This window comes from Vigna unguiculata, chromosome 4, assembly GCF_037176805.1.
Source record: "Vigna unguiculata cultivar grain cowpea cultivar isolate G323 ecotype 2 chromosome 4, ASM3717680v1, whole genome shotgun sequence".
In the NCBI taxonomy this organism is placed as follows: domain Eukaryota; kingdom Viridiplantae; phylum Streptophyta; class Magnoliopsida; order Fabales; family Fabaceae; genus Vigna; species Vigna unguiculata.
Window position 1 is genome coordinate 18,675,211 of NC_140795.1, and position 13,355 is coordinate 18,688,565.

General features: G+C 33.3%; 1 protein-coding gene across 5 annotated transcripts; it reads right to left on the reverse strand.

The window, feature by feature from the left end:
• Positions 1–1,228: 1,228 nt before the first annotated feature.
• LOC114172723 (GTP 3',8-cyclase-like) lies at positions 1,229–11,712 on the reverse strand. 5 transcript variants are annotated; one of them, XM_085672639.1, is made up of 13 exons: positions 11,540–11,712; positions 11,223–11,376; positions 10,947–11,109; positions 10,208–10,273; positions 10,002–10,099; positions 9,542–9,659; positions 9,246–9,455; positions 4,618–5,241; positions 4,256–4,423; positions 3,966–4,157; positions 2,598–2,666; positions 1,571–1,655; positions 1,229–1,463 (listed from the first exon to the last, which is right to left on the reverse strand). In XM_085672639.1, exons 1-12 carry the CDS (start codon positions 11,562–11,564, stop codon positions 1,572–1,574), a joined length of 1,971 nt encoding a protein of 656 aa, XP_085528765.1. In that variant the 5' UTR covers positions 11,565–11,712; the 3' UTR covers positions 1,229–1,463; position 1,571. The 5 variants fall into 5 exon arrangements, with proteins under 5 accessions (XP_085528765.1, XP_085528766.1, XP_085528767.1 ...); XM_085672640.1 differs by having other exon boundaries at positions 4,618–5,238; positions 11,540–11,711; XM_085672641.1 differs by having other exon boundaries at positions 11,223–11,438; positions 11,540–11,682.
• Positions 11,713–13,355: the final 1,643 nt, after the last annotated feature.

Below are 13,355 nucleotides of genomic sequence, written 5' to 3' on the forward strand. Positions count from 1 at the left end.
AAAATCATCGTAATATGAGAATCATAAACACATAAATTATAATAAGATACTAATCTCGATTCATGAGAGATATTGTGCATTTTTCAATCTTTTGTTTCCTAATCTATCTCTTTATATTTCTTTCTATTCTCATTATTTTTTGATGATTTACTGTAAAAGAACCTCATCACTAGTGATAAAATTTATTACCTTTCATTAACCAATATCCATCAAATTGATTTTTATTTTACTTTTTATACAATAAATATATATAAATTTTAATATATAAATAAGATAGATGATAAAAAAAAAATATTTTATTAAATTTAATATAAATAAAATAATAATCTATAAATATAATTTTAAAATATATATAACATATATAAAAAATAGAATTAAAATTTTTTTGGGGAGCCATGGCTCCCCTTGTCACAACAATGGTCCGCCATTGAAAAGTCGTATGTGTGGCTATGAATGAGATTTTTTCTATCTTTCAAGATCCACCCAACAATATAGTGCCAGAGCCAAAATAAGTGATTTTAGTTCTTATACAAGTTCTAAAAAGACATATTCCACCTTTTATACTCATGTCATGATGATCCAATCTATGTAATCAACTTAACATGTTGGTTAATTGTATTATCAATGTGGAAAGGATTCATTCTTGAAAAATATATTTTTGAAAATCCAAGTGAGTTTAAATTACTTTAAGGTTGTGCGTTGAAGATGGTGATAATCCATGTGAATTGAGCTTAGATTTCATTGTTGTTATACCTCCCTAATGAATTCTAGACATATATTTAACTCTAATTAACACCTTTGGTCTCTTAAATTTCCATACATTTTGCGTTCCTAGAAAGTTGAGATATTAGAAAGGGTCTAAATGACAAAAGCAATGGTAGGGAGCATGAAGTGATCCCAAGAGTAGAACTTGGTAACATCTAGATTAGAGTTGTTCCTTCAATTTCCGGGTAAGAGTATAAACTAAGGAAAGAAAATTGGGAATGCCGTATGAAGTCTGAGAAGCAGCACTATGAAGACCTGGTCAACAACCTCACTGCATACATAGTACAAATTCAATGATGTAACAGGGCATAACCAACCTTTTCAAAATTTCATTGTCATGTCTACAACAAAACAAATAAATACAGTGCCATGCTGAAACTAAAGTTGACTAGTAAACAAACAACCAGTGAAGAAAGATTAACACACGACCCAAAAGTCAAACCAATGAAGAAAGAGTCACACATGATCAGAAAATTTAAGCCCAAATTTGCATTATTACTCGATACAACAACAATGGGTTCTATCCAAAGGAACAACATTTAACAGTATATGTGGCTAGGTATAGTTGAAAAATCTATCACCCTTCATGTAGTGAGATTGTATCAATGAAGATCTCAGATAATACTCAATTCAGGGTACTTCTCACTAGGACTACTCTGGTTGCCTGCTATGTAAGTAACTTTATCACTGTGTGATACCTGAAATAGAGAAAAATCATGATGTGCCTCAGTAAATTGTAAAATAAATATTTTAGAGATTGAATGGATAACCTTTATAGGAAAAATGAAAGAAAGGAAGAAGAGACCTTATCCACCAATATGTATCATGGGCCTATTTGCAGTCTTTGCTATATCAAACATGCCAGCATGTGAAGCTTTCTTCTTCTTCACCTAGAACAAAGGAAAGATAACATTAAGAAATAGGATAGTACAAGACCACTCATAATATTGCTTACCTAAAGTTGGACACACAATTTCAAGTAGTCTATGATCCACTATTGACTATGTTGTTCAAAAGCAATCAAAGAGCTTACTAGGACAAGAGCAAACAGGTGGAAAATCATAGGAAAGAAGTGAGTCAGTAACATATTATTCAATGGAAATGCTCACGTTAGTCTAGAGGTTGAAGGTGATAAGTTATGATGCACTGATACCTCAATCTGTGTCATGTATTCATGTTTGACACGTATCAATATCTGATACTTTACCGATATTTATCAATAAAGTATCTAATCTATAAACTTGTAATACTTTTTGTGATAAAAATAATTTATAACTTTTTATTTTGACAGTTTTTAAGATATTTGATTTTAATTTGAATTCACACAATAACAATATATATTTATCATGTTTTAAGGTTTTTGTAAAATTTTTCAATATGCATATATAACGTATCATACCTTATTGTTTTCAAAATAAGTGTATTGATATATCCAATACGTACCATATCCGATACACGCATCATATCCATGCATCATTATAAGAATAGTTACATTATAAGGGTCTACCGATTGCCAAATGAGGCTAAACTTCACCTAACTCTATCACCCCCACCCACTTTTTTCTCCATATATACATAATCTCTAACTAACTCCTTTTCAGTTAGGTTGTGGGGTGTGTTGTCCCTTCTTGCTATGCTCCTCTTATTCCTAAAGTATATCTTTTTTAATAAAGGTTCACTACCATGTTAAATTAAAATAGCAATGAGTGAAATTCTTTTGCAGCAGCATCATTATATTAAAAGGATGATAAATCCTGGTAAAGAAATAAAAACATTATAAATCATTACAACACAATTGAGATTTAGCAATAATAATCAGAAGAAGTGCATACCGCTGCTCCTATTATCTCCCTAAGTTCATGATCCTCTGCACCACATCTCAAAGGATCTCTTAAACTAACCTGAAACACGATCCATATAAGAAAATCACAAAAATCTTTTAATGAAGCTCTCATTAAAGATGCTATATGTATGCCATGACACGTTTTATTGTCCCGACTGATGTCAACATCCATACATACATCAAGCACCTTTAACTTGAACATAAATGGTAGAGATAACATCCATAATGACCGGCATGTCTTGAATAGGGAAAATATTTATCAGTTTCATTGATAAGAAAATTTTCAGAAATGATTAAGAATTCAAAATAATGATGAAAGTATATTAGTGCGCCTAAAAAATCAATTACAAGTAATCAAATAAATAGAATATCAAATGAAATAGCATGTGCAATGGAAAGAAGGGGCAAGACAGTGCATGTTCAATCCAAAATATTGTATGAGGTAGAGCCATATTTTAATGTTCGCAAAGACCATGTCCTAATGTGAATCAAATCTTCCATTTACAGACAAATATCAAGATTCACTACAGGAATCCACTTTCTGCAGGGAACTTCAATCTTTGTAAACAAATATTTGAAGTTATGTTTTTCTATTATGAGTTGGCAGATAGTTTCCCTTTTCCCCATTATCGAGTATGTACCATATCAAGAATTCAGAACTGACAGTAGACATCACAGTTTCAAAGTACTAATCCAAAAGTAAACAACTCCCAGAACCATACTCAGCCATTGAAACAGCTAACTGCAAGAAATCAGTCACACTCCTTAAAAAACAAGACTGCTAAAAGTTTGCATAGAAAGTCTTGATTTTACTTGCCAAAAAATTTATAGGCCTTAAATACCAATTTCTTAATCCCGAGTCCTTCACCCTCATCACCAAACTATCTAATTCATTTACCGGTACATTTAGAAGGCCTGCAATTAATATGATCTACGATGCCCTGATACTCAAAATGGAAACATCAAGGTGTTTGTTCCCATGTCAAATACTGATACTTCTCCATTCATATCAATTTTTTAAATTAAATTGCGATCATCATAATCATGAATTAATGAGAAATTACCCCCACTCTCTCTTTCTTCACCGATATTATGCATCTATAATGTTTTGCTAAGAATCCAAAACATAGCATATCCTAAATTTCAAAAAGATCATCGTATTCCTGTAGTTGTACGTACTCATGTCGTACTAAGCATCCAGACTTCATATACTATCATCAAGTTTAGCGTTACAGATTCACCAAAAACATTAAGTATTCAAATAGAAGTGACATCACAGATTTTAGCCCAATTACCATCACCAGGTTTAGGGGACAAGCATAGTACACTGAGCTTTGATGATTTGAATATAACTTACCTCCGAAGGACCAAATAAACAGACTTTGAAGTTTCCATCAGCAAGTAGCCGCAATCTATTGCAACCAGCACAGAAATGCTCAGTCATTGATGTGATAAACGAAACTCTACCTTCATGCCCATCTATTGTGAAATTTTTGGCCGTATCTGTAGGGTGATCCTGATCTCTTTTTAAGCTTGGAAACTGTTTCATCTGTTTGGTAATGATGGTTATAAAGGGTCTCTATCTGCTATAAGAGAACAACAAAATGTAGTATAAAAGTTAGGCCTCCAGTCTGAATTCTACCTTACCACTGTATCCAACATTTCTGAGTAGGGTACAAGTTTCTTGACATTCCAAACATTCCCATCAAAAGGCATGAACTCTATAAAGCGAATATCAATTGGCTTGTCCCGGGTCAGCTCAACAAAATCACAGATCTCATCATCATTGAATCCTCGCATTACAACACAATTGACCTGAAATGCAGAGAAACATCAAAGATACCTTAAAATTCATCCATCAGTGACATGAAATTTACCTGAGGTTATGCACCCTTGTTGAAAAATTCATTTGATTAACTTAATGAATTTGAGCAAAAGGGTAGCTGCTCATGGGAAGGTGATCAATGAGAAACACTAGCAAAAAGTAATGATATGTAACCAAGAAATACCTTAACTGGATTAAATCCAAGGTCTATGGCAGCATTAATTGAATTCATAACTTTTTCATGCCCTCTGCGTCTGGTCATAAACTCAAACTTTGCAGGTACCAAAGTGTCTACACTAATGTTGAGGGAAGTAAGCCCACAATCTTTCAGCCTTGGAAGTTTTCTCGTTAAAGCAATACCATTGGTAGTCATGGACAATGTTCTCAGTCCCTTCAAGTTTGATAATTCCAAACATATGTCTTCAATATCCTTTCTAACAGTTGGTTCCCCACCCGTCAAACGTATTTTAGTTACCCCGGAGCTTACAAACAGATTTGCCAATCGTAGAATCTCAGTTTTTGTCAAAATTTGAGGGCTAGGAGTGAGTTCCACACCTTCTGCTGGCATACAATACTGACACCTTAAATTGCACCTCTCTGTTACAGATATTCTCAAGTATGTGTGAAGCCTTCCAAATGAATCTACCAACATATCAGAGACGGAATTATCCTTTGGCAGATCTTCAGACACCGAAGCACAAGATGTAGTGGCCAAAGCTCTTGTGGCACATTCATTCAAGTGTCCACCGAACAAACCTTGACGAATACTATTGGCAGCACAGAACGAACTCACATCACATTTCAACTGCTTCAAGAAAATTAGTGTCACATGCCAGCCACATTTTCATAAACAAAATTTGAACACATATAAACTCCACCAAAACCCCAGATTAATAAATTCTTAAACAACAAAAAATAATCATCTGGGTATCAATATTTAATCCTTCAAGTACGCATAAGGTAAAAACTTAATTTATATTAAAATGGAACAACTAAGTGATTGATTTTTGCATTTTCTAGGTTGGTAGAACCAGAGGAGGAGTACAAGTTTATTACTGAATTTGCACATATATTAGTACCACCACACCCCAGATTAACACACAAAGCATGAATCTAGCACAGGCTAACCAGTACTCTTAGGACAAGAAATAAAATAACAGTTCTCATCTGCATGTAAATGGGTATCACTATAACTTATCATTGAAGTGAGCATTCGATAAAAAAAGAAACTGAATTGAAGTACAATGAGGGGGTTTTCCATGATCCTGATAGAACAGGGAAATTATAAGTTTATACCCGAAATTTGACATGGCATGAACGATTCAGTTAACTTCATAGATGTGTTCCAAAACGTCAATTTTCAATCCATTACAACCAACTTGATTGACCAGTTACATCACCAAAAGAATAAGCTAAACAAACCGAGAGAGAGAGGGGTCTCACCGGAAAGGAATTTGATAGGTTAAACCCAATTGGGTAGTGAAAGAATTTTGATAAGTGTCGCCTCATGGTTGACGCTGAAACAATGAATTTGGACAAAATATTGAGTTGGGGTTGGAAAAGTTTTTCTCTTTTTTAATAATTTTTGTCTGGGACACCAGAGACTTATAACATATGTATCTATATATACAAGGTAAGAGGAAGTTCTGAGATGTTGTCGTGTTTGTTCTGAAGGGTAAGGTGACAGACACTGTGGCAAAGAGACCCGAAAGTGCAAAGTGCCGACTCCATTGTAATATATTATATTCTATCCACACTATTAAAAAATTATTTTTCTTAAGGGCCATATGACCCCAAACATTTTTTTTTTCCTAAGGGATTAGTTGGTTCCAGTTTTAGATATCCACCACAGATTATCTTTTCGAGATTTTTTAAGATGTGGAAGTATATGGTAGTTTTCAACTAAGGATGTAATTGTTGATTTAATTGGATTTTGAAACTTAATTATTTGAATTAGTTTTTCAATTAACTATTATCATAGAAAATTAATTATGAATTGATTTTCATTTAACTATTGTCATAAAATATTAATTGTGTAATTATGTAAATTTATTGAAAGGTTGTTGTAAATAGAGGTTAGAATGTATTCACAATCCTAAATCAATCCAACTTATCGCAAATTCGAATCGAACTCACCAACTATAGAGAAATTTTAATTTTACATTTAAATTTAGAATTATAAATATATTTAATCTAAAAAATTAAATTTATTTTAATTATAATATAATAAATATATAAAATAAATTAAAAAATATTTTTTAAGTAAGTCAATCCATTTAATTGTTGGGTTAAATCAAGTTACAAAATTTTTAATTTATCAAAAAATAAGAATTGAGTTAACTTATTTCTGACTCAACTTGTTGTGACTTATCCCATTCACTCTTTACAAGTGCTTAAATTGAATTGTGAATTGAAAAATTATTTATAAAAAGGTATTTGAATTTAGTGAACTTGTAGGGGAGAAAAAAAAAATCTGAAATAACGATTGCAAATTAAGGAAAATATATGAATTATAATGGTGATCGAAGCTTTAATCATATCTCCCCAAGATGGGAAAGTTAATCGCATCCACTGGCTTTGATAAAGGTAAACTTAACGGATGAGAATTTTTGTTATTTTATTTTGTTTGGTATATTATAAAAAAATCCGTAATTTTGGTTATTAAATATTTTTGTCATAATTTTAATAGTTTAATTTTTCATTATATATAACCTTAGTTCCCATTGCCCTCCGAAAAGGTATGTGTTCTACCCGTAATCCCTCTCCCCATTATATTACTGAGTTATCATCGATTGTCATTACCTTTTTATACATGTCTTTCCTCTCTTTCTTCTATGACCATTCCAAAAACTGTCCGTGACGCTTTAGCCCATCCTGGTTGGCGTCAGGCCATGACAGATGAATTAAGTGTTCTTCATAACAGTGGAACTTGGGAACTGGTCCCGTTGCCATCTGGAAAATCTGTTGTTGGTTGCAGGTGGGTGTTTGCTATCAAAGTTGGACCTGATGGTACTATTGATCGCCTCAAAGCTCGTCTTGTGGCCAAAGGTTATACTCAAATTTTTGGGTTGGATTATGGAGATACTTTTTCCCCCGTGGCAAAGATGGCGTCTGTTCGTTTATTTATCGCCATGGCTGCTCTTCAACAATGGCCTTTTTATCAACTAGATGTTAAAAATGCTTTTCTCAATGGTGATTTGCAAGAAGAAATCTATATGGAGAAACCTCCTGGATTTGTTGCTCAGGGAGAGTCTTCTGGGATGGTATGTCGTCTTCGAAAATCCCTATATGGCCTAAAACAATCTCCTAGAGCTTGGTTTGGAAAGTTTAGCAATGTTGTTCAGCAATTTGGTATGACTCGGTGTGAAACAGATCATTCTGTCTTTTATCAACACTCGAGTGCTGGATGTGTTTACTTGATAGTATATGTTGATGACATCGTTCTTACAGGGAGTAACAACCATGGCATCTCTCAGTTGAAACAACATATCTGTCACCATTTTCAGACCAAAGATCTTGGCAAACTCAGATATTTCTTGGGTATTGAGGTGGCACAGTCTAATGATGGTATTGTTATATCTCAGAGAAAGTATGCCATGGATATTCTGGAAGAAACTGGGTTGATGAGTTCAAAGTCTATTGATACACCCATGGATCCCAATACTAAACTTCTACCAAATCAGGGGGAGCCTATATCTGATCCTGAGCAGTATAGACGATTGGTTGGGAAATTGAATTATCATACCGTTACTCGTCCTGACATTTCCTTTGCAGTCAGTGTGGTAAGCCAATTTCTTAATTCTCCATGTGAAGATCATTGGAATGCAGTCATTCGCATCTTGAAGTATATTAAAAAATCTCCTGGAAAAGGATTGTTATATGGTTCTAATAACCATACAAGAGTTGTTTGCTATTCAGATGCTGATTGGGCAGGATCTCCTTCTGATAGAAGATCTACATCTGGGTATTGTGTCTCCATTGGTGGTAACTTGATCTCGTGGAAAAGTAAGAAACAAAGTGTTGTAGCAAGATCCAGTGCAAAAGCAGAATATAGAGCTATGGCCTCAGCTGCCTGTGAACTTATTTGGCTCAAGCAATTGCTTCAAAAGTTACAATTTGGAGATGTTACTCAAATGACACTTGTGTGTGACAATCAGGCTGCTCTTCATATTAGCTCTAATCCTGTCTTTCATGAGAGGACCAAACACATTGAGATTGATTGTCATTTTGTTCGGGAAAAGGTTATGTCTGGAGACATCAAGACTGAGTTTGTTAACTCAAGTGATCAATTAGCAGATATTTTTACTAAATTTTTACGGGGGCCTAGAATTGATTATATTTGTAACAAGCTTGGCACATACGATTTGTATGCTCCAGCTTGAGGGGGAGTGTTAGATATTGTTTGATATTATTAAGATATTGTTAGATATTGATAACCACAATATCAAACAATATCTTCTATTTAATCTTTTTATTTTCAGTTACTCTTTTTACTTGTACCTTTCTCTATTATAAATAGATTACCCTATGTGTGGTTTATACACAAGGGACATTAATCTCAATCCCTATTTTCTTTATTCTCAACAATACACAAGGGACACCAACTTATGTCCATATTCAAATATCACATGCAACCAATTTTTACAGGACTTAATGCTGCTGATAATTAAATCCAACATCTCGAAGTCATATGGTTGAATGATTTCATTCCACATACAAACAAATGGCATTGGAATAATAAAGCAGAAGCATGGTAAAAAGAATTATTTAACAGCATCCAAACTTTAACATGCATGACATGACACTTAATACCTCAACATTTTTTAGGTCTGCAGCAGCATGAAATGCAGTGTGATAAGCTGTAAATGGTAGATTCAAAAACCTTCCACGCCTATGAATATATTCTGCTGTTGGTAGGTTGTATAATTCTTCATCAGTAACACCCATCATCACATTCTCAGCATTGGCACTGTTGGTTTCAACTGAAGACCACATCTTTGACTTCTCCACAAACTCAATGACCTTTTTCCACAGAATAAAAGTTTTAGACATCACTGGATAAATACAGCATATACGATTCCAAATAAAAAGATAGGAATGATAACTACTTTTGCAGAAAAATCATCAGCAAGAGGTGTCTTATTCTTGTGTGCAACTATAAGCCCAGCATAGCAGAACTTGTTCAATCCCAGACCAGCAGCTATCATATCACGGACAATTGCATACCTGGATCAATACATTTCAATACATATAATTTAAATATTCCAAAAAAATAAAAAATATATCTAAGTGACGAGTTGATGATGCTGATATACAATTTGTACTAAAAAACAGACAACTAGAAGAGCAAAACCTCCTACGTTACTCAAAAGACAAGAAAAAAAATTATCTTGTAGAAAATCAGGTTTTACTTGTTAGGCCATTAAGAGTAGAATTTCATAACACTGTTTTAAAATAAAACAACAAGCATTGTATAAAACAGACAATGGAATTATAGAGAGAAGGAATTAAGGGCAAAAGTAATTTATAGTAAAGTATTAGATAGTGCAAGAAGTAGATGCAACATACACTCGGTCTATGCGTCCACCGGCAGCACAAGCATTTAGCAAGCAGATGTAGGTTTGTACATTAGGCTTTACTTCCATGCATTTCATTTCCTCCAAAATCTTCATTTCATACAAAAAACAAATAAATCATATATCTAAAGAGAAAGAAGCAAAAAACACAAATAGTAATACTTCAAATCCTTGACTATAAGCAATAGTCATAAGTACCTGAATAGCCTTATTAGAGTTCTTGCATTTTCCACAAGTCGAAATCAGAAAGTTGTACAAAGTAACCTACGTCATCAACATGAAACAACTGTCATAGACCTACATAGAGGATATACAAATTACACATCAAAATGTTTTGTGGCCTAATGGCATCTGCTGATACAAACTACTAGATAAAATCATTATGGGACACACATTCAAGCTCCCAACAACCTTTTCATGCAAAAATGTGTACAAAAATAACAAAAGTATCTTCTGATCTACAATAGCACGGAAACGCAAAAAAGACTATAAAGAATAAAAGAACCTCAAAACCTTCTTTTTCTCACTCAAGAGTGTCCATATTCTAAATTCTAAAAGTTATTATAAAAGGAAGAGACCCAGAAAATAAAAGTTCAACGCAGCAAACTAAAGATATCGAACTACAACACTTTCAAGTATAATCATTCCACTCTTATCCCTTCCCCTTGTTAATAAACACGGGGAAAGCAACAAAACTAGTTCAATATCTCAACTTCAGATCTCATTATATGCCAGTAGTACCAAATTGAATATCAAGCAATGATATCGATTTCTGCAAGGCGATGATCAACCTAAATTTGTTAAGCACCCCTTTCTCAGCATATAAATTCAAGTATTACATTCAATATCAATAAGTCCATTCCAACACCTCGTCACACCCAAAATGGAAAACTATTCAAGCAAAAATTATGAATAATGATATAAAAACAGTACATACATCAGGGAGCAAACCCATAGTTTTCATTTGGTCCACGAAGAAGAAAGCATCTTGCATCCTAGCTCCTTTCATAGTTCCAACAACAAGGGAATGGAAAGTGTCGCGCGTAGGTTTCACCCCATCAAGCATCATATCATGATACACATCTCTCAGCAAGAAATTCCTACCAAATAAACCCCTCATACAAAAATTCAAACTTGGCAAAATTCAAACAAATGGGATGCTCAAAATAATTAATTAACCCATTTTTTATTTAAAAAAAAAAGGAGACAAAACCTTCTTTGTGCAGTGAGAGAGCCCAAAACAGTGTTGTACTCGGAAACGTTGTTTGCATAGTTTCTCTTGGCGTACTCTTCAGTGGAAACAGCGAAGAATCGGAGTCCAGAAACCCCATTCAGTGACCCGACAAGCGCAGCATGACGTGATTGAACTACGGAAAGAGAAAAGAAAGAGAAACCGAGACTGTGAAAAAAGCTGCATAACGTGATTGAGCTATGGAAAGCGAAAAGAAAGAGAAAATGAGATTGTGAAAGAAAGTTTGTACAAGAAAATGAAGAAATAGTAGAACACGGAGAAGAAGAAGAAGAATATACCAATGAGAGATCGAAGGAACTTCATGGCAGAGAAGTGGAATGAATCACTTCAGAACAGGAGAGTTCCAATCTCTCTCTTGTTTCTTCCTAAAACCCTTGGATTTTGTTTGTCTTCGTTTTTGGGCTTTCGTTTGTTGTAAGGACTGTGTTTCGGGACAAGCCTGAGAAACTATTCTCGACATTTTCTTCCTGCGCCCCTCGTATTTCCTTTTACCACCCGTAATATAATAAAATGACTAAATTATTTTTGTCATTATATCCTTATTTATTCAATTCAAAATTATGTTTTGAATTACGTATTTGAAATAAAGTTTTGAACTATCCAATCAAGAATATGATTTTGGATAATTTGAAAAATAAGTTTAAATTGTATAATTTAGAGATGTTTTGAATTGTCTAATTCATAATTATTTAAATTATTTAATAGGTAGACTAAATTACAAATTTCTAGAAATAACAAATTCAAAATATATTTTTGAAAATATGATTTTAAAACAAGTCAACAAAAAATAAAGATAAAATATCACTTTATTCTCATCATGTTGATTGGGCTGTTTACTTGTCATCCACTACTAGAGATCATTGTTGAGCCAATCACAAATTAGGAAAGAAAATTAATTCTTAAACCTAAAGGATTGACTTTCTAAACCATTAACATCAAACCATGACTATAAACTTAATCTAGAAACAACAAAACCACATGCAAATAAAATAATACATTGAAACAAATTTTCTTTAAACATTACAAGCACAAAAAGGGAAGAAAATACAAGTGAATCGTTATATTTCTCTCTTACATAGAGAACGATCTTGAAATCACTATAAGAAATCTCAAAAAAAAAATGTTTTCTTCAAACACACATTGACATGACTTTCTAATTATAATTATAAGATTAAACTACTCAATAAGAAACTTACATAAAATCCCAATCAACATAACACACTTCATAAACACATCTAAGTCATCAAACTTCATGAATCTTCAAGGAAAGGTGATCAAGTCTTACTCAACTCAAAGAAAAGTTGGATTCATCAAATCTTGGTCAACTCCAACAACACCGACATCGTGTATTATTTGGACATGTAGTCACTCCTAACTAAGACCCTAGGTATGCTTTGGAATGTAGTCCTTCCTAGCTAAGATAAAGTATTGTTTGAAATGTAGTCACTTCTGACTAACCCACTAAGTATTATTTTAAACACAACAATTGGCCAAAACCAATTATTGTTTAAAACACATCCACTTATGACTAAACCACTAAGTATTGTTTGAAACATGGTCGCTTTTAGCTAAAAAACTCGAGTATTATTTGAAAATGCAACCACTCTTATCTAACAACTTTGGTGTTCTTTGGAATGCAACCACTATTGGTAACCCACTAAGTATTATTTTAAACACAATCACTCATGGACAAAACAAAAAATCTTACGGGGAAAATTATCTAAAATGATCACTAGATTGCACATTCTAAAAAGAAGTAATGTCTTAGGATTGATACAAGATCTTACAATATTTTATATTATTAATGAACATAAATATTGTTCTTCTTTTTTACAAATACAAGGCTAAGAATTGCTTCAAGTACCTTTATACATCAAACTAAAAGATATAATTCCCACTAATGCAAAATGGGCTTCTACAACATCAAATAATAACAACTAACTAACAAATGTCGTCAAATGAAACACAGTGACGTATTTTGTAATTTTGGTAGTTTTTAACAACGGTTCCTAACCATTGCTAGTTTTCACCCCACATCGTCCGAAGGCGAACCTTTGTACCTTATGAAGCTCTGTCGCACAACGTTCCTTACTC